This window comes from Melanerpes formicivorus, unplaced genomic scaffold, assembly GCF_026170545.1.
Source record: "Melanerpes formicivorus ecotype bairdi unplaced genomic scaffold, bMelFor1.0.p_v2 SCAF_5, whole genome shotgun sequence".
In the NCBI taxonomy this organism is placed as follows: Eukaryota; Metazoa; Chordata; class Aves; order Piciformes; family Picidae; genus Melanerpes; species Melanerpes formicivorus.
In genome coordinates this window covers 35600285-35625401 of record NW_027142357.1, presented here as the reverse complement: position 1 = coordinate 35625401, position 25117 = coordinate 35600285, and the positions used below count along the sequence as shown (strand labels likewise).

General features: G+C 37.4%; 1 protein-coding gene across 5 annotated transcripts in view; it reads left to right on the top strand.

The window, feature by feature from the left end:
• Window positions 1–25117, top strand: part of ZRANB3 (zinc finger RANBP2-type containing 3) — a 61390-nt gene that overhangs the window by 16375 nt on the left and 19898 nt on the right. For 3 of the 5 annotated variants that reach the window (XM_068139126.1, XM_068139127.1, XM_068139128.1), the window contains exons 3-11: window positions 10034–10052; window positions 13679–13857; window positions 16878–17109; window positions 18764–18849; window positions 20899–21070; window positions 21376–21504; window positions 22869–22988; window positions 23707–23826; window positions 24321–24500. In XM_068139126.1, coding sequence (XP_067995227.1) covers window positions 10034–10052; window positions 13679–13857; window positions 16878–17109; window positions 18764–18849; window positions 20899–21070; window positions 21376–21504; window positions 22869–22988; window positions 23707–23826; window positions 24321–24500 — 1237 coding nt within the window. Of the gene's footprint in view, window positions 1–10033; window positions 10053–13678; window positions 13858–16877; window positions 17110–18763; window positions 18850–20898; window positions 21071–21375; window positions 21505–22868; window positions 22989–23706; window positions 23827–24320; window positions 24501–25117 lie in introns of those variants that run through there. The other 2 variants (XM_068139129.1, XM_068139131.1) reach the window with 2 other exon arrangements.

The window sequence follows — 25117 nt, the reverse complement described above, 5'->3', positions numbered from 1 at the left end:
GATAAATTCAAAACTAGACAAGCTGAAGTTAATAAGTCTCTTACTCTCTCTGGCTTTGTCAGGCTTACTTTCATGGATGCCAAATGAATTAAATTTGCGTATGAGAAAATGAAATTCTTTTTTCATTTGTTTTTTCAGTCACATTTAGGAGCATGTCAGTGGTTGTTTCATTTTAATTTTAACTTGTACTTGATGACTTGCAGAATTGAGTGCCATCAGCAAGTGTCTCCATTAGCTGTAGGGAGAACTGGTAATAAAAATAATTGTAAATTTTTTCCTGCCTCACTAGATTGTGGTTAGATGTTTGAAACAGGGCATCAGTCTCTTGCTAGGGTAAGAAAGAAGCCTGCTGTTTTCCCAACATATTCAGCAACTCACTTTAGATATATGAAATTGTGATAATTTTGAGATAAATCTGAGCCCTTAAACCCTGCATTGTAATACATGAGCAGTCATCTCCAGTCTTAAAGAGCAAAGATAAAATTAATCCTTGGGGAAAAAACATGGAATGGCTATTACTGAATTGTAGAGGATCAAACAGTTAATACATTTCAGCAACTAAATATGGATTAGCTTTGTGAGTACTATGTTTTTAAAGAAAGGTTTCTTTCATTTTTTAAAGACATTGGTTTGTAATGTTTCTGAGTAGATCTGAGAAATGCCAAAGGAGGGAGAGAGAGAAAGATATGATTAAATAAAGATGCTAGCTCACAGAATGAGGTTCAGATGCAGGAAGTATGAATGAGAGATTGAGCCAAATTCTGCAGAGCATTCGTGGCCAGGGAGGCTTGCTTGAAAGTGATGCTAGAGGAGCTGGGAAGCAATTCAAATATAACAGAAAATGCATTGTCAGAAATGAATGTAGAATGTCATGCAGAAGGGAAACTCTGTGGTGTTTAAAAAAAGAGATTTAAGAAGAGAAAAAGGGAATGGTAGTAATCTAAGAAATTATCTGGTCTTAAAAGTGGACTTTCAGCAGCAGAAATAAAGAAGAGAATACAGATTTTAGAAATGTAGGACACAATTTGTTACAATGGAAGAGACCCAAGAGAGAAAAAGACTATGAATATAAGTAATAGGTTGTCAACAGTGATGGGGAGAATGGAAATGAGTTTAATGTTAGCTTTGTGCAATGAAAATGTGCAGCAGGAAAATCCACAATGAAAATCAGTGTGTTTGTAAGCATCAGGGAGAGGGCAGGATGAAAGTGATCCATTTTGAGCATGTGAAACAAGCCACTTTAAGTGAGAAAAAGTGAGGTCTTAAAAAAAGGATGAGTCAAATTCTGACTGACTTAATGGAAATTGGAAGGAGAGGAAGAACGTGGGTGAAACACTGCCACAAAGGCATCTGGGTAAGCAATTTAAATCCAGATGCTGTAGGTCTTTGTGTTGTGTTGAACGGGGAGATAAATCAACATAGAAATGATAAACAGAATTGCTTAGTTCAAAGATACATGTCAGAAAAGAAGTGGGATATTCTGTCAACAGTTGAATGGATGGTTATTTTTGAAGCATTTGGAAGGTACAAAACTGTTTTGAGGTATTGGTATAGAGAAGGAACTAAGTGTAGGAGAAAACTAAACACAGTTTTCGAGAAGTTGGAGTGCTGGAAGGAAAAGACATTGAATTTGGGAACTGTTGAAAATGGAGAGACTAAGGCTGAGACATTTTTCTATGTAATTCTTCTCCCTATTGCCTAATTCAGCTGACTTTAAAGGAGGAAGACATGTTTTGCAGCTCTTGCATTGCAGATCACAGCAGGGGGAGTATCCCTTGGGGAAGAAGGGTTTACTGGGAAAGTAATAAGTACCTAAGTTTCATTGCAAGGCATTAGACTACATACTGAGGAGGAGCTACTATTGATCACAGGCATTTCAGTCATGCCAGCTAATATCAATGTTAAGGTTTGTAGCCTAGATTGTCAGTAGTTGAAATTAGTTGATGCTATTCCAACTGTGTCCAATTAACTGCAGTCAATTTTTCTTGCACTGAGTCAGCTGGTGAACCAATTTGTCTCTGAATGCCAGCGACTGAGTAGGTGAAGGCTTTTCACTATCACTATTAGGTGTTTTCTTGACTAGAATTTTTATCAGTTAACAGTTCCATTAATATATTCTAAAATGCCTACTGCAGTGTCTGAGCTTAACCTTCAACTGGACTACTTTGGTTTCTGTTATTCCACACATCACTGCCAAAGCAAATATACTTAAATATGTTGGCAAATGTGCTCCTTAGCGTTCAAATCCTAACAAAGCATTTTGGTTGTTTGGGTTGTTTTTTCAATTACATGTTGAGTAGCATAGAAAAAAGCTTAAGAGCACAACCATTCTCCTCTACACTCCTTTAGAGAATCATTATTACCACTTGCAGTTGTGGCAATCAGGTGCATCTTACATTAGACCAAAGGTTGGCTTTTGATTATTTAGGCTTTTTTAAAATACCTACTGTAGTTCAAGAGCAAAGGTATAATCTAGCTTAAATCTTCTGGGGCTCTATTTTGGTGAAACAACCTTGATCATTTTTGCAAGGAAGCCAGCTCTCTTTATCCTGGTTTTAGGACTGCATGCTGTGATTACTGACACACAAATGTAATGGCTGCTTGCGCAGTTTTATGAAAAAAAAAATAATGTACTAAGTTCAGGTTCCTTAAATAACCCTTGGTTGAGATGCTAGTGCTAAAGTGTTGGCTTGTGAGTAGGAGGTAAATTATATGTTGTAGTGTTATATAAAACTGACTCACATGAGTAGGTGAGAATCCCAAGAATATCAGGACACCCACACTAGTGAAAGAAAGATGCAAGCTTCCTCTGTACAACATGTTCCAAAGACTGCATTAACAAAAACAGCTTTAATTTGTTTGAGTAGTAACAAAATTTTTCAGTGTTTTAAGAAATGAAGTGCTGCTGCTTTGACTGTTTGTCTTGGAAAATGCATTTTAAAGTGGAGCTTGTTCTGAAAAAGTTACCTGGGGTTCTAACTGTGGTTTTTTTTTTTTTCTGGAAAAAACCCTGTTGGAAACTAATCAAGAAGTTAAATTATACCCACAAGCAAGAAATAGGTGTAGTGTATTGCTATACCTCTTTAGCATTTGACCTCCCATGTAAGAAGCAGAGCTGTTAAGTTTAGAGAGGATATTATTGCAAAATATTTCTGTAGTTCCAAGAAACCTCTAATGTTGACTGTTTGACTTAGCAGGACTCTCAGTTATGCAGTTCTTAGACATATGCCTGTGTGCTGTTAATCAGCGTTCTTGCAAGAGCTGAGTTCATAGTGAGGTTCTGTATGTTTGCAAAGATACCTTCCTGAAGTAGGAATAATTGTAATTAATATGAGAAACTTTTAGCTTTATCATTTGCTTGGCAAATATTGCTAATGTTTTGGAAGGGATGACCTGGATGTAACCCAGACACACAGCAACAGAAATTATTTAAATGTAAACATTTTTTCCTACTCTGAAACTCATTTTATGAAACTTTTAGTACGGCTCTCTTTCTGATGCAGACTATATTTGTGGGGCTGCATGGCATATGCCACATGCGCTTAGCCTCAGTTTCCTTCTGCTTCTCCAAATAACTCATCTGCATAAAATTTTAAAGATCCGCTTCTCCTTCTGCTTTGCAAAGCTGGTTCTAATCTTCTTGACATCAACACAACCAGGAGCTCTGTCTCTGCTCTTCAAGGTTTAAAAAATTAAGCTTTCTGTTCTTCCAGAGATGGAACTTTAGTTTGCACAGGACTGGGGTTTGGGTTTCTTTCTTAATTCCTTCACCTGTTTTTCTGCTAAATTCTGGTTTCTCTCCAAGGTTTGCCGCAGTAAGAATCTGTAAGTTCTCCTTAGCTTGGTGCTTGGTATTTTTACAAGTTATTTCTGATCGAGCATGCTAACTTGTGAATGTCTGGCTCTGGGGTTCTGGCCTATCCTGCTTTGTGTGATCCCCTTAAATTTTGAGATTCTTTGCTGTTAGAAGAAAGCTTCAAACACAGTGATGGATTTTGTCTATAACCTCAAATGCTTGCATTTGTTCTTGTTGGTGTGGGGATCAACAATACCGTTTTGTACTTACGTGCACCTGAGGTTAACCAACACAGTAGACTTACTGCTTTCTTCTCTGCATGCCAGTTCTCTTACCAGGCTGCATTCTTACACAGAGTTTCCTGCTTTTTTTATGTGTTTGCATTTTAGATCTTGAAATCAAAGGATTATTAAATCCTAGTGGAAAATGCCCAGATTTTGTGGTTCCCAAAGCCCATTGCTGACCCCACAACTGCACAAAGGTTAGGAGTAGTAGAAAGGTTGTAGCAACATGTGCAATGCATCCCAATGAGATTCTGATGCGTTCTGTTCGGAAAAAATAGCAGATTTCCTTGATAATGGACAGAGATTCAAATGCTAGCCACAGCATTCACTGTGAAGAGAAACATTTAAAATTAAATGGGAAAGAATCCGAAAGAATTTGCCATTGACCGTGGTGCTTCTTGCACAGTTGGGCTTTGCTGCTGAGAGTGTGACTGAAACATCTAAAGTGATATTTTTTTCCCCCCTGCTTTTCTGAAACTTTTGACCATGTGGGCTGAGCTTTTAACAGGATATGAAACTGCGTATCATAGCTCTGATTTATATTCTTGGATAGAGCTATTATTAAGGTGTCATATGAACAGATGGGATATGAATGATGAAGCTCAGATTGGGTAACTACCAGTTGAGAGGAAATGACTAATTGAACTTCAGAGAACAAGAAGTCTGTCTTCTTGCAGTCAAAATATGTGAAACAAAAATACGTATTTGTCCCTTCAGTGTAGCTGAAGATCAGTTTCTTCTGCTTTGACAGCGCAGAACCTTTATGTTCATGTTGGCAGCTTGTCTGACTGCAATAACATACTGAGGTTTGTTTTAAATAGAGGCTGCATATCTTTAAGGTTATGTAAAGCCAAATGTAAAGCATTGATTCTTAATGTCTGAGTACAACTATTAGATATCTGGTACAGTCTGTGCGACCAAGACTCTAAAGATGAAGAATTTCTTTACATTTCAGATCTAATTGTTGTGCTTATAAACTGAAAACACTTAATGATTTCCCACTCAGTAATATAAGCTGTTTTTTAATTGTTCTAGAAGCTAATGAAAAAAGGTTGGACTAATCCTATTTTTTAGCTACATGAAGCAGGCTTCTTTAAGGTTCTTTCTCTAAAACTGTGTAAGCTATTGAAAATGAATGCTCTAAAATGCATCAAGTCATGAAATAATTTTAGTATCCTCAATTTCCACTTATATTTGTTTTCTTAAACTCTACACAAACTCATCAGGTGTGTCATGTCAGATCAACTTTTATCAAGTGTAATTGTCAGTAATGTTTGTTAATTGGACTAAATCAGCACTTCTAAATCTGTAGCAGTTCAGGATCAAAGCAGTGATTCACAATGCTAAGTGTATCATAACAGAGGACTTAACACATGCAGATACTCTAAAAGCAGTTTTGTGCACTTGATTCACATCACTTTGTAATGTCTAATTGAATGTTTAAATGACTAAAAAATGGATGGGTTACAAGAACAGGAAGAAAATCCAGACTACTTACGACAAAAATGTTTCATCATTGGGTGGGAGAACAGAATGGATGCTTAACCAAGTGGCACAATATCACTGTAGATATGCAACTTTTAAGCATATAGGTGGAATCACTATTTGTCTTGGTATTGCAGAAACAAGGAAAGTGAAACTGTGTTGATGATTTTACTAGGATGTCTTTTAAGAGTGGCTATATTATGGATAAAATGTTGGCAATTACTTCATGTTTCCAGCTACAAAATGATGAGTTTTTATAAATATGCAAAAGCCATAACCTTTGTCACTGCTACATAAGTTTCACTTCAGACATATTAAGTGGAAATTAATAGCTATACAGACAGAAGTTACTTTATAACACCAAAGATTTTTTGAGCACAGTCTGGAAATGAGTGCAGAAAGCAAACAACAACTTCTTACTCTTCGGCAGATACGTCATCAAAGTTTAGTGGTTAAAATTCACTCTAAAAAATATATTTTATGAAAAAAACATCTGTTCCTGTCATTGACATGTTTTAAAGGCATTTTATTTTGATTGCTATTCAGCTTCTTATTGTCAGAGCAATTTGTAAATCACTCTGAATTTCTTCCTTTTAGCTTGTTATCCTGAAAAAAGAGTCCAAATTGTTCACATATGCTGAAGAACAGTGCAATAGAATCCCATATATCCTCACTTGGATTTCTGTGTCTCTCAAGTGGCATAATTAACATTTCATTATTTATGCAATTCTACTAAAATATAAGTTGTTACACTGAGAAATTCTGTATTTGTCAGCACAAGTTGGCACATTTGTATTCCTGTCCTCTTTACCACATTTCCTTACTACCAGATGCTACTTGGATGCGATATACTCTTGGCTATTGCTATATTTGTACATTTGCTCAGATATCCTTACATTAAACACACTGTATAGTTGAATGTATTTGGTTTATTCTTGAAATGCCCCTGCTCTGTAGCTAATTGCTATAGTCTTACTCATTTGCAGAATTTGTGTTAAGGAGATTAAAAAAACCCTGCCACACTGGGCGGTTGTGCATTCCAAATCATTTCAGGCTTGAAACTGTATTAAAAAAACCACATGATTAATGTGCTGAAAGCAGTTGGCCTCTGAAAGAGCCTGCAAAAAGAAAGACTTGTTTTGAAAACTTCAGTTCAAGAAATTAACAATGAGTGTTAAATGGAGAAGGGGGGGTAAAAAAAAAGTGAGTCTTTGAAGTGAGCAAAACCTGACATTATTTTAAAATTAGAATTATGTATTAGTTGTCTGCAAATAAATGTCTCTGCCCAGCTGCAAATTACAGGCATTAAGGCCCAGCAATTATGAGTCGCCACTAAAAGTAATTGCCTGCCTTTTTTCCTGTGTAAATCCATGCAGGCTTTGAGGGGGGGCTGTTTTGCTACATTTTCTTCCTTTGTTTTCACCACTCTATCCCTAACATCTTGGAGACTGTGGCCACAAATCTATTGCATGTAGTTCATTTGTTAGTCATGAAGTTATATAAGATATGTTTTGAGTTTCTTTTTTTTTTTTATATTAGTGGAAAGAAAGAGAGAAATCAAATGAGTAGATTGAGTGAGCAAACAGCAGTATGCTGTGTTTGTTAGAATATCAAATATTTATCTTGTGTCAAGTTTGAAAAGTGTCAGTGTATGTTTTCTGCTGAGGTTTCTGTTTCGACCACAGAAACGTCCATTTTGGTTCCTTGTCAAGATGTATATTATTGGACATAATGGTAGCTCTGTAAGTTCATGGTGCTGGTACAAACATTAGTCCTTAGCATGAAGTTCTGTGCAGAAAAGAAGGCTTCTGTTGTGGTTTTGGGTAGCCACAGTAACTTCTAAGTATTTACCACTAACAGCTCTGTATTTAAAAGATTTTCAGTATTAAAAATATACAACATGTATATCTCAGTGCATTACATTTTAAGGACAAGGACATCCTGGCCTGTATCAGTAACAGTGTGGCCAGCAGGAGCAGGGAGGTCGTTGTCCCCCTGTACTCAGCTCTGGTTAGGCCAGACCTTGAGTCCTGTGTCCAGTTCTGGGCCCCTCAGTTTAGGAAAGATGTTTTGTTGCTGGAATGTGTCCAGAGAAGGGCAACAAAGCTGGGAAGGGTTTTGGAGCACAAGCCTTATGAGGAGAGGCTGAGGGAGCTGGGGTTGCTTAGCCTGGAGAAGAGGAGGCTCAGGGGAGACCTTATTGCTCTCTACAACTCCGTGAAGGGAGGTTGTAGCCATGTGGGAGCTGGTCTCTTCTCCCAGGCAACCAGCACCAGAATAAGAGGACACAGTCTCAAGCGGCACCAGGGGAGGTTTAGGTTGGACGTTAGGAAGAAATTCTTCATAGAGAGAGTGATTGGCCATTGGGATGTGCTGCCCAGGGAGGTAGTGGAGTCACCATCACTGGAGGTGTTTAGGAAGAGACTGGATGGGGTGCTTGGTGCCATAGTTTAGTTGATTAGATGGTGTTGGATGATAGGTTGGATGCGATGATCTTGAAGGTCTCTTCCAACCTGGGCTATGCTATGCTAGTCTAGTCTAGTCTAGTCTATTCACTTGTAGACACAGAAGATCTCTTCCATTTTTTCATGGAAGGAATGTTACATTTGAGTTACATGTTGTAGTGGATACATATCTAGTTCTGTAGCATAGGAGTAAAGTTTCAATTTCCTTAGAACTGTCTGGGAACAGACTATGAAGAATAGTTCATCCAGACCAATTAATCAAGACTGGTTCGCATTCATGACTGAGAGCTACAAGGGATAAGAAGTGAAAAGCACAAGGCAGAAGGATTCTTGAGTCAGGAGGAAAATAAGCAGTGGCCTGTGAAGTATATTCCCTTCCAGAGTTTGAAACATTTCAGCATTTCTGAGACTTGACACTTTTTTCTCCGAGTAAACATTTATGAGTCTTCAAGGAAAGTGATGGACGGCATAGACCTGTCAATCTACTGCTGTCACTTAGTTCAACCAACAGCACTCAGTGCTCAGTTTCTCAGTCAGTGTTTTGACTAAGCCCATGCCCTCTGTGTGGCACAGTGATCCTGACTGGTGGGAGCTGTTCTTCCAATTTGCTTTTTATGACAATTTAGAAAATTTTAGATACTTCCCAGATTACTTAGTAGCTGGAGAATTACTCTAATTGCCAGTTATTTAACTGCAAGCCAGGCAGGTATTGCTATGTAATTCTGACAAAGTTGCAGAAATTCACACTTTGTTCAGGTTTCAGACCTTGCCTTCAAATTCCTTGATTCTGGCATGAAGATACTTAATAAATCTGTGTCTTCATGCCATTCAGGGTTGCTATAAAAGGGAACATTATCATAAATCCTTGAATAGCTTTTCTCCTCACCTTGTTCTCATTGTCACGATTTCTGGTTGGAGTTGTGCCTTCCTCTGAACTTGTTGTTGAGTATGAATTTAGTATGTGTATTTTATCTGCTAGTTACTGGAGGTCGAACAAGCTCTTGTAATTCTTTGGATAATGCTTTCTAATTGGATAGGTTTGTTTGTCAGTTTTGTGGGAGGGTTGGTTGTTTTTGTGGGTGTTTTTCCAGCTTGGGAAAATGTGTAAAATAGCTAAGGTAAAAGGTTGTGAAATAGTTGAGATCTGAGTTTGTAAAACAACCAAGGATACATATTGGGAAAGATGCAACATCCTCCATTTAATGACTTAACTAAATGTCCATCAAACAATTGTCTTTGCTCATCTGGTCTCAAAAATTTCATGAAGAAGCTTTCATTGGCTAGAAACATTTAAGTTCCCAAACTCTGCTTTAGTTATGAATAGTTTGCTGTCTACAACTACCTGAAGGGGGGTTGTAGACAGGCAGAGGTTGGTCTCTTCTCCCAGGCAGCCAGCACCAGAACAAGAGGACACAGTCTCAGGCTGCGCCAGGGGAGGTTCAGGCTGGAGGTCAGGAGGAAGTTTTACACAGAAAGAGTGATTGCCCACTAGAATGGGCTGCCTGCGGAGGTGGTGGAATCGCCGTCACTGGAGGTGTTCAGGAGGAGACTTGACCAGGGTGCTTGGTTGCATGGGTTAGTTGATTAGGTGGGGTTGGATGATAGGTTGGACGCGATGATCTTGAAGGTCTCTTCCAACCTGGTCTGGTCTATTCTATTCTATTCTATTCTACTCTATTCTATTCTATTCTATTCTATTCTATTCTATTCTATGTATTAAGTAACTGAAATAACCTAAAATACCTATAAGGAATTCCTATCATTGATAACATTTAATGTTTAGAAAAATGTAAATAGGGTGAACAAGGTTCACTAGTTTTGCTGTGCTTACTTCCACATTCATACCAAATTTATTTTTGTAGTTGGTCTCTGTAGGAATGACATCTATCATTCTTCCTTTCATTGATTCAGTAAATGCATAGCCTCTAGTAAACTGCATGTATTGAGCCATCTCTTGTATTTACTACTAATTTTTGCATTTTTCCCTCTTGTTTCTTAATTAGGTGTATGATTGCTGATGAGGTAAGTGATGTTCCTGTTCCTCTAACACCATTTTTCTTATATTAACATTCTTATGTTAACACAGTTTGTGAAACATGTAGGCAGAAAGGATGGTAGTGAAAGAAGCCTAATTACTGTAATACTCAGCAGATATTCTGAGAATATCTAAGTGGGGAAAAATGAAACTTGACAAGCTTAAAAGTCTTTGAGATACATTAGAAGGTTGTTCCTAATTGTGTTTAGAGAGGTTAAATGTCCTGTGTTATTAAGTCTTAAAAATAGTTAGTTGTGTTGCTGGATTTTTGGAAAACATTTTATAATTGCATGTCTTGCTATTTTTCATGGATTAGGTGGCATTTCTGGCCCAAAGAGGTAAATTTTGAACAGATAGGCCTTCCAAAGATTGATTTTCTTAAAAATGGTAATAATGAAATGGATTACTTCCATACACTTGAAAATGCATTAGGGAATTTTGGGTCCAGGATTTCATTCTAGAGATAAAATATTTTTGTAATAGAGTACAGTGTTTTTGATGTGTTGTCATTATAAAACCATACTGAAAGAAAAGGGAATGTTTGGGAATTCATATTGTTTCCCAAATCTAATTTGGGTTTCCTTGAAACACTGATGGAGGGGAGAGAGATAGATTTCTGAGATTAAAGCATCTCCTCAGACTATAAAAATCTCATTACAGCTAAACTATCCTTGCATCAATTGTGAAACTTCTGAATGCTACGGGTAACACAAAATATTCAGGGGAGGATGAAAGGAAAGCTTGGGAAAAATGAAAGTAGCAGCAGCATCATTTGTTTGTTTATTAAAACAGTTCCTTATTTCCTTCAATGAATAAGAAGATAAACTGTGCACAGTTATGTTAGCAGTAAAACATACTGCAAGGTATATTTATGTATTTAATATAGACAAATTTGAATATCATGTATATTCATGTATGTAGATATATTACACATTTGATATATATGTGTGTGGTTATGCCAGTAGGTCTGGCACTGGAAGAAGTGTGCAGTGGTGTGAATCTTGTGCTTGTTGGCAAATCTCTAACATAAGAAAATACAGCTTAAAGAAACGTCAGTATTGTGAATTTGTGTACAAAAAAGAGACTATGTATTAAAACTAAGCATCATTTCATTACTGTACATACACCTGGAATATGTAATTGTATGAAGATTATAATAACACTGATAACAATAATGACAATCTTTTTTGGAAGATACTCTTGAAATACTTTGCCATTCTTTCTTGGACTGGGGACAGGCAACATTTTCCCCTTTAAAGGTCAGGCTTTCCATTACTGAGAGAGATGTGTTTCAATCAAAACACAAGAACATCATATTTTCTACATTTTTTGTCTTGTCTCTCACACTCTTCCAACCTAGCCTGGTGATCAGCTATATGGGATCTAGATGCAGTTCTTGGTGTGCTACTGCAGAGAGACTTGCCTTTTACTTCCTACTCATTTCAACTTAGTTGCCTGGATCATCACCAGATCACCAGTCTATTAGTGACTGGACAGTCTGAGTTAGGAAGACAACTGTGCCACAAACTAAGAATTAATGTATTTGGTTTATTTTAGGTTTTTTACTTGGATTTGTTTTCAGCTGGCACAAGCACTGCTGGTGGCACAGGCAGAGCTTGCAGGAAAATTTCAATGAAGACTTGCCAGGTTTTAATGAAAACTTAGTATCACAGTAGTTCCCTGATTATTTTTCATTCTGGTAATAATAGACATATTCATTACATTTTCTTCTATGTGTGGGAAATCTTGTGATGTCATTACATCCGTCCGTTTAAACTCAATACTGAGCATATCACAGAATCAGATTGGGAAGGGACCTCTGATGGTCATTTAGTCCAAACCCCCTGTCAGAGCAGGGTAACCTAAAGTAAAGCATCAAGAAACATGACCTGGTAGGTTTTGAATGTCTCCAGAGACTGAGACTCCACAACCTCTCTGGGCAGCCTATTCCAGTGCTCTGCCATCCTCAAAGGGAGTAATGTATAGATACAAGTAAGGTCTGTACCATGAGTAGTTAGTTAGGTAGCAGCACATCAACTCAGATAACCACTGGACTCTGTCAAAAACCTAAACAGAGTATTTTAAGGCCAGTCTCTGATTTAGTGCTTAATAGGAGTCTGGAACTGTCTCCTAGCATGTGAACAAGTAAGGAAAATAACTGCATTCTGGGAGCTTCATGTTTTTTTAAACAAAATTCTAAATTCTGAGTTTTCTATTCCTCTGCTGTTATCTACATTCATAACTCACTAGATGGGAGCATTCCTACTTTGACAATATGAAGCAAGTGCTTTCTTATTAAATATATATGTATCAGGTCTTTACCCTTCACCTTATCTGTAAATCTGAATTGTCCACTAGTTGGACTTCTCTTGTGTTGCAGAATAAAGAGAAACTACTAGCTGTGGTCAATGGAAAGAGTAGTTTCTTGTCACTGATCTACTGATCTGTGGTTTCCTGATGCAGCTGTTTGGTAAATATTTATTTCTGTTATATTGCAAAGCAATTAGGTGAGCCTCAGAAATGGGTTTACTCAAGAGGCACCACAAAAATATGGCAGTTTGGATAATGAATTTATCTATTTCCCACTCAAAAGGACTCTCCCTAAAGCTCCTGCAGAAGCAGGCATTTCCTAAAGCTCCCCATGCATAGGTCCAGTGCTGCACAAATGTTAAAATTCAAACCTCTGTTCTCATTCATCTCTTACTGTTTTTACCCCACTGTCCACCCACTCAAGCTTCCAGTTTGCACCAGTATAAGGGAAAGCTGGGTAGACTTTAATCAGACCACTGGCTGCAGTTTGAGAGGGTTATCCATCAGCACCCACATGTTCCCATCTTCAGCATGAGAAAGGAGGACCTTCTCCTGGTGCATATGATTGGGTATTGCTATAGGCAAACACCCAGTAACAGCAACTAGGCTGTGAGAGCTTGGTTTTTACTAGAGAATAAAGAGGTATTGTTGTCCTATGGTAAGGTCTGGGGGCCTCATACAAAGTGTTTGGTCATTGTTCTTTCCTTAGGGATGTGGTTTAGTGGTAGTAGCTTAGCAGTAGTGGTGAGTTTGTAATCTCTAGGTGAGCAGTTGGATTTGATAATCTCAAAGGTCTCTTCCAATCTCAGCAGTACTATGATTCTACTGACCCAAAAGCAGAGTTCTTCATAAAGATTTTCTTTTGTTCTGCAGTTCCTTGTGCAACCTAGAACAAAGTTGTCAGTTTTTGTTTTGAGACGACATCCTGTATTTTCATTTACTTTGCATAGTCTTTTTTAAATGGTTTTAGTAGTTTAACAGTTTAGAGTTTTATCTTCATCATCTCCCCTAATAGGGCACAGAAGAGAAAATCTTCTGAAATGAATGGAAATGCTTCTTTTAGCTTTAATGAGCTAACCAGATAGATATATATTAAGCCATGTAACAAGAAAGATCTTCTTTCCTAAAAGGTGATCTATGGTAACAAATTGACAATGAAATAGATACCATGTAACTAACTCATTGGCTTTGTTTCTTGTGTCAGGTTCTGGTTTTGTAGAGTATTTTTGTATTCTCTGAATGAAATGTGCTTTCTGAGCAAGGACTTCTATTAATTTCTTTTAACTTTGTTTTCTTTTCCCAGATGGGTCTAGGTAAAACCATTCAAGCAATTGCCATTTCCTACTACTACAAAAATGAATGGCCTCTCTTAATTGTAGTGCCTTCATCTATGAGATACCCTTGGGCTGAAGAGATGGAGAAGTGGATTCCAGAACTCTCTCCAGATGATATTAGCATCATTCAGAACAAAATTGATATTGGGTGAGTAAAGTTTGTTATTATTCTATAGAAAGGCCAATTCAACACCCCCTGTGCAAGCAGGGTCACCTAGAAGTCCGTTGCCCAGGAATTTGTCCAGGGGGCTTTTTACTATCACCAAGGACTGAGACCCCACAGCCACCTTAGTCAACCTGTTCTAGTGCTCAGTCACCCCTGCAGTAAAAAAGGTGTTTCCTGATTCAGAGACAATCTTCTGTGTTCCAGTTTGTGTCCATTCCCTATGGTTCTGTGACTGGACATGACAGAAAAGAGCCTGGCTCCATCTTCTATCCACCCTCCCTTCTGGTATTTATATAGGTTAATAAGTTCCCTCCCCAGGCCTTTTTGTCACTAGGCTAAACAGTCCCAGGCAGCCTTTCCTCATAGGGGAGGTGCTCCAGTCCCTTAGTCATCAACATGGTCCTTCATTGTGCTCCTTCCAGTACATCCATGTTTTGTTTAATTCAGCCCCAGGATATCATTCACCTTCTTTGCTGCAAAGGCACAGTGCTGGCTAAAGTTCAATGTAATGCCCACCAGGACCCCCAGGTCCTTTTCTGCTTAGCTGTTTTCCATCTGGGTGGCCTCAAGCATATATTGGTGCAGGGCATTATGCCTCCCTGCATGCAAGACTTGCATTTCTTGTTGAATTTCAGCCAAGTGTCAGCCTGTTTCTCCAGCTGGTCAAGGACCCTCTGCATGTCAGTGTGACCCTCTGTTGCATCAGCCACTCATCCCAGTTTTGTATTATACTACAGTAGCTGCTCATCTGCTTTGAAATTGAGAGGACTGGTTTTTTGCATGGTAGCAAGGGTTTGTCAATGGAAAACCAGATTATTTCAGTGTGTTTCAAATTGAACATATGCAGTTGTTTCTCAACTCTGATGAATTAGCTTGTATCCATTAGCTCCTCTAAAACATTTTGACCGCATTTGTATACACTACAAAATTAGGAAGTAATTACTGTTAAAATCCTATTTGGTGCACTGAGGACATTTGTAAGTTAGAGTAAGTATCCTCTAAATAACTGAAAAGGTCATCATGACCTAGGTTTTCTCTCTTTATACTTAATAGCATTAATTCATCAAAGAGAGACTACAAGTCGTGCATGTTGTTAGGCTGACTCTCCTGTCACACTGAATTACCAGGCTATTCTTAAGTCTTCTTTGCTGTAAATGACCTGGTTGATTTTTGTGGTAATGTCTGGATGTTGTTCTAAAACTTCTGGGTAAGAGAGACTGATCTTCATGTTGTCTGAGGAGTATCAGAAAGCAACTTGACTGCCAAGATGTGCAGAAGAGACAGTAGCATGGAACCTTCCTTCTGGTAACCAGAGAAATGCTACTGAAATGGCATTTCAAAAGCTTAATCGAGGGATAGTTGCTACAGACAGTCAAAATTTATCATAAGAATAGGGGGAGTAAAATAAGGATTCAATGAGCAGGTTATGCAGGTAAAATGCACACAAATTTAATGCTTATAGTGCTGAATCCTGAAAGGTGAAATGTGGCATAAGGGAAATAATGGCAAAAATAAATGGCAAACAGAATTCTGTTATCTCTAAAGAGTTTTAAATAGCATAGACCTTAACCATTATCACTTTTATTCAACAGCAAGAAAAGGGGAAAACTTATGTTTCTGCTTGTTTAGCTACCAGGAGGCTTCCTGGCCATAAATGAGGTAGTTGCTGAACTAACTAATATTTTAACATTAAAAAGTGTTTTATGCATTTGCAACAAGATGCAAATGCAAAAATACAGCTTCTAAAGTTGATTTAGCATTTTGTTAAATTCAGCTTCCATATGTTCAGCTATGATTTCTCTCAGTTCAACACTTTGCTCTTCTTCAAAAGTTCAGCAATGACATTTTCTGCTTGAATATTGTTTAATTTCTTAAACAGGGTAAAATTACTTAGGCATCAATCTAAGGTCTTCTAATTTCTCAACTAAATTTGAAATTGGATGTTTCAGCAAATAAATTGGTTCCATAAGAATAAATAATTGTATTTGTAATATTTTTTCTATCCACCCGTGACACAGGGGGCAGGGAAAGTTCTTATTTTCCTGGTTGCTACTTTCATCTGTACAGTAACAGCCACAGTCTGTAGTGCACATACCACAGTGCCAGAGCTCTAACCATTGTCTTCCATATCCAGAAGCATGAATGCATGCATGTGCTTTGTTCCTTTTAAATGCTCAAGGAAACTTCAGCTTAGTTGGGTTTTTTGATCTGTTGCTACTGGAGAGCAAATAAAAGTCATTCCAGCAAAGCAGTAATGTCTGACAGATGGGTAGATCAGCTATGGCTCCCTTTCTGGTGACTCATTTGTCTAACAACTCTAAGAGCTGCTGTGCTGCTCCAAGGCTCCTGAAGGGCCACAGTGCTCTCTAGTGATTTTAAAATCAGTTCATGCCTTGGTCCTATATATGTCTTGAAATTTATTCTAAGACATTCTTTTTCCACCTAAATACTATTTTCTTCATCATGTGTCTTGCTGATTCCCTGCTTCTGTGTTGGTTTTTTGTTTTGTTTCGATCATATTCTATTCAAGCAAAAAAGCTGGATAGACAGCTCTGGTATTTATTTTTTTCCTCAGGTGATGAGGTTCAGCCCAGACTTTTACATTACCCAAATACTCAGAGACAGTCAATCTGGTCCTCTTAGGCTTCTGCTAGGTGGCTCTGTGGAGAGGGAAATGCAGAGAATCATTTTTTCCCATGCAGTACTCCTGGAAAGGAGGGGAAGTTGAAGCAATGCAACCAGATAAATTAACTTCCTTTTAAGTGCAAGATATGTCTTCTGAAAACGGTTGTGAAATCTGTGTGATTTATATGTGCAAGATGCTAGAATGTTTAAACACCAAAATTTGTTATTATTAGCCTGCCATCCCACTAATTAATCAATCCAAAAGGTATCATGCATGCCTTCTGAAACAAAAAATATACATTGGTATGATTCTTTTGCTACACTAATTTTCCTGCAATGAAAACTTACTAAGGAAACCTGTGGATTTTCTCTTTTAGGAGAATATCAACCAGCAAAGTAACGATTCTGGGGTATGGCCTCTTAACTTCTGATGCACAGACTTTAGTAGACACTTTGTACAGGCAGAACTTTAAGGTAGTGGTGGTTGATGAATCCCACTACATAAAATCCAGAAATGCCAAGCGCAGCAAGATTTTGTTACCGATCGTGCAGAAAGCTCTTAGAGCTATTCTTCTTACTGGAACTCCTGCTCTAGGAAGACCTGAAGAGGTATTTGACCTAATGTGTTTCATTTTGGGTTTGTTGGGTTTCTTTAAGGATGATGTCAGTAATAAATGAACAATTTTGTACTTTTCCTAAATACATCCAATTACGTGCGTTATTTTTTACATCAAACAGTGCACTAGATGAAGCACAAGAAACTAAACTAATGTCTGTAGCTGATTACACTGGTGTTCTACAAACTTGTTTCAAGCTCCTGCATAGGTGATGTGAGACAATGTTATTATAAGAAATTAATCTTGCATGTGGCAGACTATTGGGGAAAATAGCAATGAAAGAGCCTGAGTAGAGAACTGTTTGTTTCTACTGGATAGGAGTGTCCTTGGTAGACAAAAAATGGTATTAAATCTTCTACTTCATCATCTGGTAAAGAAAATCCTCTGTTGGTCTTTTGAATATTCCTAATGTTCAATTGTATTGCTTAAGTGGAAAAATATATACCCTGTGCTTGTCACAGTCCAGAAAGACAAATTGCCCTTTGAAGGAAGTACCAGAGTGGAAACAAAAAACCACCTGGATATTATACTGAACCCAAGAACACTGCCTTTATCCAATGTAGAAATAAGTGGAAGATAAGAGCTAATTTGAGCCTAGGGAGTTTACAAGGGTTATTTAAATAATACTTTAGTTTCTTGTTGTGTAAATAGAATTTCTGCCAAGATCCTTTAATAATGTAATTTGTTCATGGAGGTTATAACTCAAGAAAGGTATCCATTGTATGAAAAAGGGCTTGGTTTATTATGAGTGTTTACTTAAAGACTTTCAAACAAATATTTATATCTGTGGGTGTGGGTAAATATGAAATTTCCTGCACACATACCAGAGACATTGCACCAACACTAGGTGAAGAACTGAAGTTAGAAAGTGTTATCCTTTTATATAGTGCATCGATACCAAGATCAGTAAGCAACTGGTAAAGGTTGCTAAAGGTCTTGGAAGGAGATTCCATACAAACTGTTCTTGATTACAGTAGTGGGGTCAAAATTCACGACTAAATGGAAAATAATATGAGGCATTTAGGAGAGAGTTTTTTGTCAGTATTCTACCATTGCTTCCCCAACAGTATGTCTTGGATCCAGTAATGATCTTTGAATCCAGAAAGCTTTGACAATAATCCAGCTTGTCAAGTAGGATTCTTTCTGCCTAAGAAATGTGTAAACTGATACTTACCTTCTGTTACTCAGCTGGGAAGAAAGGTGTGATCTTTTTGGTCTGTATTAACTTTATTTTTTAAAGCAGAACTGAAGAATGAGTAGGTTTTTCATGTATCTTAAGAAACAGACTATTCATGGAATACCTGTACTGAAGCTTTGCAGAAGCCAGTGTACCTGGCAAATGACAAAACCTGCATTTTTAGGAATAACATTTTCTCATCCCTGTTTCATTGTTCAGTGTAAGTCTTTCCCGTGCCATCAGCACTGTACCGCGGTGTTCAGGGTATGTTGTTCTTTGAGGGCTTCCCCCAGCTGTCCCATCTCAAGACACATACCTACTCCTGTAAAATGTCTTTTGCATGTGTGCCAAACTGTATTTTTTATGCAACTATGAAATATAAACTTAACATAATAATCATGTGGTAAACATTTCTGAATAGTCTTACATTTATAGGCAGCTTTTCAGTATCATTGCTTTTTCAATACAGCTTTTCATGCAGATTGAGGCACTCTTTCCAAGAAGATTTGGAACCTGGAGTGAATATGCCAAAAAATACTGCAATGCTCGTGTCAGGTATTAGTGGATCACTTATTTTCTATAAGTCTCTGTGATTTTCTTGTTCTGTGAAGTGAGAGAAGCAGTCTTTTGCTCTATCATACCATCTCACTTGGAAATTCAGGGTAAGATACCATCTGCTCCATGAAAGAGGACTGGGAAAAGGAAACTTTATTTGAGGACAAATGTGGAAGCTATTAAAGCTTGAAATTGGCAGCATTCTGTTAAGTAGAATGATTACAAATGGAGGTAGCATGAAGTGTGTATGTCTGACCTTTAGAGTGGGAGTTTCAGCTACAGCTGAAACTAAAGAGTTTACAGCTCTCAAGTCTTATGCTCATACCATGTAACGATTTACATTACGATCTTCATTATAGGACCCACACTTTTTGCTATAACACCATTTTGGGGTGGAGATGTACTTCTCTCTGTATTTTACAGGTTGACTGAGTAAAAGTAAAGGTATAAAATTCACAAAAGCACAGTAATGTGTTTGTAATTCCCTTTGAGGGGTGGAACATAGGCAAATGTAACTTCATGACTACCCACTTGCCTCCAATTTGCTAGGTAGAATTACTCATTACACATTTTTCCGCACGCGTCTAATGAATTTTAAGCCATTTTCATCCTTACTTACATCCTTCATGAATGTTCATCTTCCATGTGTTTTAAGTTACTGTGTTAAGGAGGATTGTGACTTGCTCCCCTCAGCTTTAGTATAATGATCAGTTTCTCTAGCTATGTTCTAAAACAGAAGGGATAGAAGAAGCTGATTTAAAATGCTTGGTTTTACCCAGCTGAATCTATGTTACCGTCTAGAATGACAAAGAGGTTATGAGAGGGGAAGAAGCTTTGAAAAATTCCTTATCTAAAAACCTTCATATCTACAACTTTGAATATATGCAAAACAATAGATTTTGTCAGCTAAATTGGCTAACATTTCAATTTAATTATTACAGCAACAATTATGTGGTTTTCATATAACTTGATTTTCTTCCTCCATCACATGCATTTTGTAAGCATTTCACTTCAAATAACTGGGAAGAGTGCTGTCGAATTTTCAGACAGAGAAATGCTATTTTTTCCCATGGTGTTTTGACTGAATGCATGTGTAATTTTCACACCACAAGTGTACGTGGGTACAGCATGGTTAGCTACTCAATCATAGATGATTATCTTATTTTTGGAATACCATAAACGTAATAAAAAAATCAAGTTCAGGGTTTGGCAAGCTTTCAGTAAATAACTTTGTAACTTGGCTGAAACAAAACATCCTGTGTTTTAATTGAGGAGATTATTTTATGCCACACTTTATATGAAAATGTTGTGGGTTTTTTTTTTTTACTTAGGTCTTCACAGAAGCATGTTTCTAAAGATGAGATTTTGCCTACCATTTCTTTTATGCCCTCAGTGCTGAAGCTGGAGGGAGGAAACATTCTTAAGGACATCCATGTAAATAGACCAAAATGGGTTATGAGCAAAAGATGTTGCTGTCCTTCATCTGTGTAGCATTCTGAGTGCATTCTGCTGGTACTTACCCAGGGTAGAAGTGAATCTCTGAGTCCCTTTCCTGAGTGGTGATAGGCAGCCAACTAGAACACTGGTGATAAACTCAGTAAGGCTTAAAATTCTCTCTATTATGATGAATTTGGTTTTGATTGTTTGGGGTTTTTTTAAGTTACCAGTAAAAATACACACTTGTAGAATACTGTCCTGGGCTTTGTGTAGAAAGAGCAGTCTAGATGAACTAGAACTAGATGATCTTTAAGGTCCCTTCCAACCCAAACTATTCTATGATATAGAGGACTGGCTGCATCTGATGGGTGGCAATGCCTGGGGACAGCAGTATCTGCTAGAAAGTTGAAACAGTGCTAGAATGAATCAGACAGAAATCAATCATCTCTCTGGCATAAACAGAAACACCAAGTGGTGTTATCCAACACATCTTCATGCCTACTCCAACACATCTTCGTATCTAATAGTGTGTTTTAAAATTATCTACTCAAGGTTTCAATCAAATTTGGAAGAGCTAGTTTTTTCCCTCAGTGCTGGATTTTTCATTTTCAGGTTTTTTGGTAAAAGGACTCAATGGGACTGTAGAGGAGCTTCGAATTTGGAAGAACTGCATCAACTTCTAAGAGAAATAATGATCAGAAGACTGAAGAATGATGTTCTCACTCAGCTGCCTCCCAAAGTCAGGCAGCGTATTCCATTTGACCTCCCACAAGCTGCAGCTACGGTGATTTTTCCACTTTTTCTACATTCTTGTTAGTAAATAGGAGTATTTGTGTATTTGTGTGGATTATACATTATACATATGAATTTGAAAGATGAAAAAGAGAGGAAAATTTTTCTCTAATTTTAGTACAGTCTTATTTTGTCTTCCTTTCCCTTAGATTTTGAATCCTAGAATTACACTTAGCCAAATTTGTTAGAGTTCCCAAAAATACTTGGTGCCTAAATGTTTCACCCTTGAAATGTACATAGTGAGGAAGAACATGCTTTGTGCTATATATCTAATCACTCATCTTTTCTGCCAATTAGAAATTGAATGCCACTTTTGCAGAGTGGGAGAAATTAATGAGAAATCTGAATTCAGAAGCTACTGAAAGCCACTTTTCTCAAGTCATGAATCTAATCACATACCTGTATAAAGAAACAGCCATTGCCAAAGTAAGTATGGAAGTCTTGTCTTAATATATTTGAAATACCCAGTGTGTTCTTAGCAAAATTAGTCATGTTGGCTTGAAAGTGAGATGAAGCTGGTTGATTTGTTTTATAATCATGACATGAAGAAACACTCTTTTCCCCTGTACATTTGTGGAATAGGCTGAACCCCATTATAAAGACCTGAGCTAAGTGTTAAGATCATTACTGATCAAATATCCACCAAGCAGTAAAGGCATCTCACATGGATATACCGAAGGTGGGTACTTCAGGGACATACCTGTGTGTTGACAGCTCATGCAGCTGACACAGGATGGTGCTGATGCAGCCCTCGTCCAGACTCCATTCTGTCAGTACTAGTTTTCCCCACGGTTAAGTGCAGAAGTATGATCCCCCTGCAGCTGCTCTCTTTTTGTTTGATCAAGTGGGACCCCATGTTCTGCATTTCCTCCTATAGTACTCTCACTTAAGATGTAAAGAAAAACAAATTAATGAGCAAAACCTTTTACATGCCTACTTTTTCTCCTGCTATCAGGTTTCCTGATGCTAACCTATTTTTAGAAAAGGAGAAGGAAAAAAAGATTCTGCAGGCTGCTGGAGCAGTAAGAGTTGAGATTCTGACCAATTCCTTCAGGTTTTTTTTTCCTTCTTGCCTTGAAAATATCACAATGTTTCTGTTGCTATTTCTTCTTGTTTTTCTAGTCTCTTCCCTCTGGTAATCCAGGAATTTGAAAGATGAAAAAGAGAGGAACACAAATGAAATCTGGAGTGTTGCATTAACCATTGACCACTGATACATTTTTTTATGAATTATCATCGTTACTTTAATCGTTTTTGCAAAAGATACTGATAATTGTATTTGACACAAAAGAATTCTATGAATGTTTAAATAGAGCAATATTTTATGATTCCAGTATCATGAAAGTATCAAAATTATTCTTTCAGTTTTGATATATAGCTTTGTGTGGGTGCAGATACAGAAGTTCTGATTAAACAGTATCTTGTCTGTTTGAAATATGTTTGTGCAGAAATCAGTTCTGTTTGTTGCTTTTTTAATATGGCTTAAAACATCAGATAATGATATAACTTAAAAAGGGGGTTTATCTACAGTGATATGGAAGAATGTGATCTTCTGAGCATAAATGATTTTTTCTCTGAAGGAATGATACTTCTCAAAGATGTAAAGTAATAGGTTTCTTTTTTAATTAATATGAATAATTTTATACTTAAGAATGATAGTCTTAAATGGATTTTTTTTTTTAAAGTATGGAAATTTACCTTTTCAAATTACAAGATATTATAAAAAACATCAAAATAAAACCTTTTTGTGAACATTTTGTATGTCTAACTCTTGTGAACTCTTACTCCAGGCAGGAGCAGTAAAGGACTATATCAAAATGATGCTTGAAAATGACAAACTGAAGTTTCTAGTGTTTGCTCATCACTTAAGCATGCTTCAAGCCTGTACACAAGCTGTTATAGAAAGTAAGGTAATGATTTAACAAGTATACAAACAAGTTTCACTTCAGACTTCAGAAATACATACAAGCTGTGTTTGAATTCAACAGAACTACTTGTGTCTACAGGAGTTTATGGATTTTAAGTATGTACAGTGCCACTGGATTAAAAGGGATCGTGTGGTTTACAAGAACTGTTTTGTATGTAAGGATAATGTAAACACTTGTATCTGGTATGAAACTTTATTGTTGAATCAACCTTGTAGGCAGTTGTTTCCCAAGTTTTTCTACAAATATCCTAGGGGTTTTTTGGGTTTTTTTACAAACACTCTCATCTCACTTGAACATTGAATTGAAAGCAGTAAAAATGTTTGCAAACAACCCTCACATTTTTTTGATGATGGATTATCAACCATTGCTAGGGAATAGTGGCTAACTGCCATTTTATATTAGTTTGCAAATACAAGAAGTTTTCATAAATAATGTCAGAGGAATTACATATTCTTCTGTGGAGTGTTCCATTTTAAGATCCCATATTCATTCTCTCTTCTTTTGTGAACAGGGGACACTAACAACACTTCTTTAGATAGAGGCTTGGTTGTGAATCACAGGGCAGAAGAGTACTGATGCATCCCCATGTGATAGGAGCAGAACAGATGTTTTCATATTTTCACTGGGGGGGACACAAGATGACTGGGTCCAAAAATTAACCCTGATAATGTCATTTTGTTTCTACAATGGTATGTTCTAGGTTCGCTACATACGAATAGACGGAAGTGTTCCCTCAGCAGAAAGAATACATCTTGCTAATCAGTTTCAGAAGGATCCTGATACCAGGGTTGCTATTTTGAGTATTAAGGCAGCTGGTCAGGTAGGACAAAAACAAAAGTATGCAAAATAAGAAACTAGAAGAATATAGGTACAAAAGTCATTGGTGACTTCCTAAAGGCAATTTGTCATCATGCAATATATCTTTTGTAGACTTGTGTATTCATCTTTTTGCACTAATCATGGTAACTGTTTTAAGCCTCTATTGAAATTACTTAAGCAAAATCAAGATAAGCAGCAGCATCTTTTTCCTGAATAACCAGTAAAAGCTCCATATGTCTAAAAGCACCAGATTAATAAGAAATAAATTTTGCTTCCATGATGTAAACCAGCATGCAGTCTTTGCACAATGTTGAAGGTTTTTTTGAATCTTATACCTGTTTGAGGCCTGAGGAAGAAATCAGCATAATAGGCCCATCTGTTGTCAAGGTGGTTCCTCTTACTTCCATAGAAAAATGTCTTGTACAACCTTAAGCTTTTCAGTTGTTTGTATGTGGAATCATTTTTTTCTAAAATGAATCTACTTGTTTTGTTTAGGGTTTAACTTTCACTGCTGCTACTCATGTTGTGTTTGCTGAGTTATACTGGGATCCAGGCCATATTAAGCAAGCAGAAGACAGAGCACACCGAATTGGGCAGTGCAGTTCTGTGAATATTCACTTCCTTATTGCAAAAGGAACAATGGATACTTTCATGTGGGCAATGCTGAATCGCAAGGTATGTGTAGAACAGGAGCAAATAATCAAGAACTCACCGTGGGTCAAATAGCATTTTCAAAATAACATTGCTTATCTGGGGCACTTTCCTACTGTAAGACACTGGTGAGGCCACAGCTTGAGTACTGTGTTCAGTTTTGGGGCCCTGAGGTGCTAGAGAGGGTCCAGGGAAGGGAAAACTAAGCTGGTGAAGGGTTTCAAGAACAAGTCTTATGAGGAGCACCTAAGGGAGCTGAGATTGTTTAGTCTAGAGAAGGATAGGCTAAGGGGGAGACCTTATTGCTCTTTGCCAGGATGTTGGAGTGAAGTTGAATCACCATCCCTGGAAATTCCATCCTGCTTTCTTTCCTTACTTGGAAGATCTTCAAAACTTCACAAAGCTAAGAAAAATAATGCAGCTGATTAGTTTCTGTGACCTTTTTTTGTAGCCTTTGCTACCATTCATTAGTCTCTTGCTTTGATAACTGAGGTGTGTTCGTATTTTGTCAGCAGGTTTTCATTCTGACATTTCCAGAAGTGTCAACATTGAAAGAACTGCTTTTTAAATTCTAGTTGTCAGGTTAAGTTGAGATTGTGGTTACACAGGGGTTTCTTCGATGCAAATGCTAACTTAACATT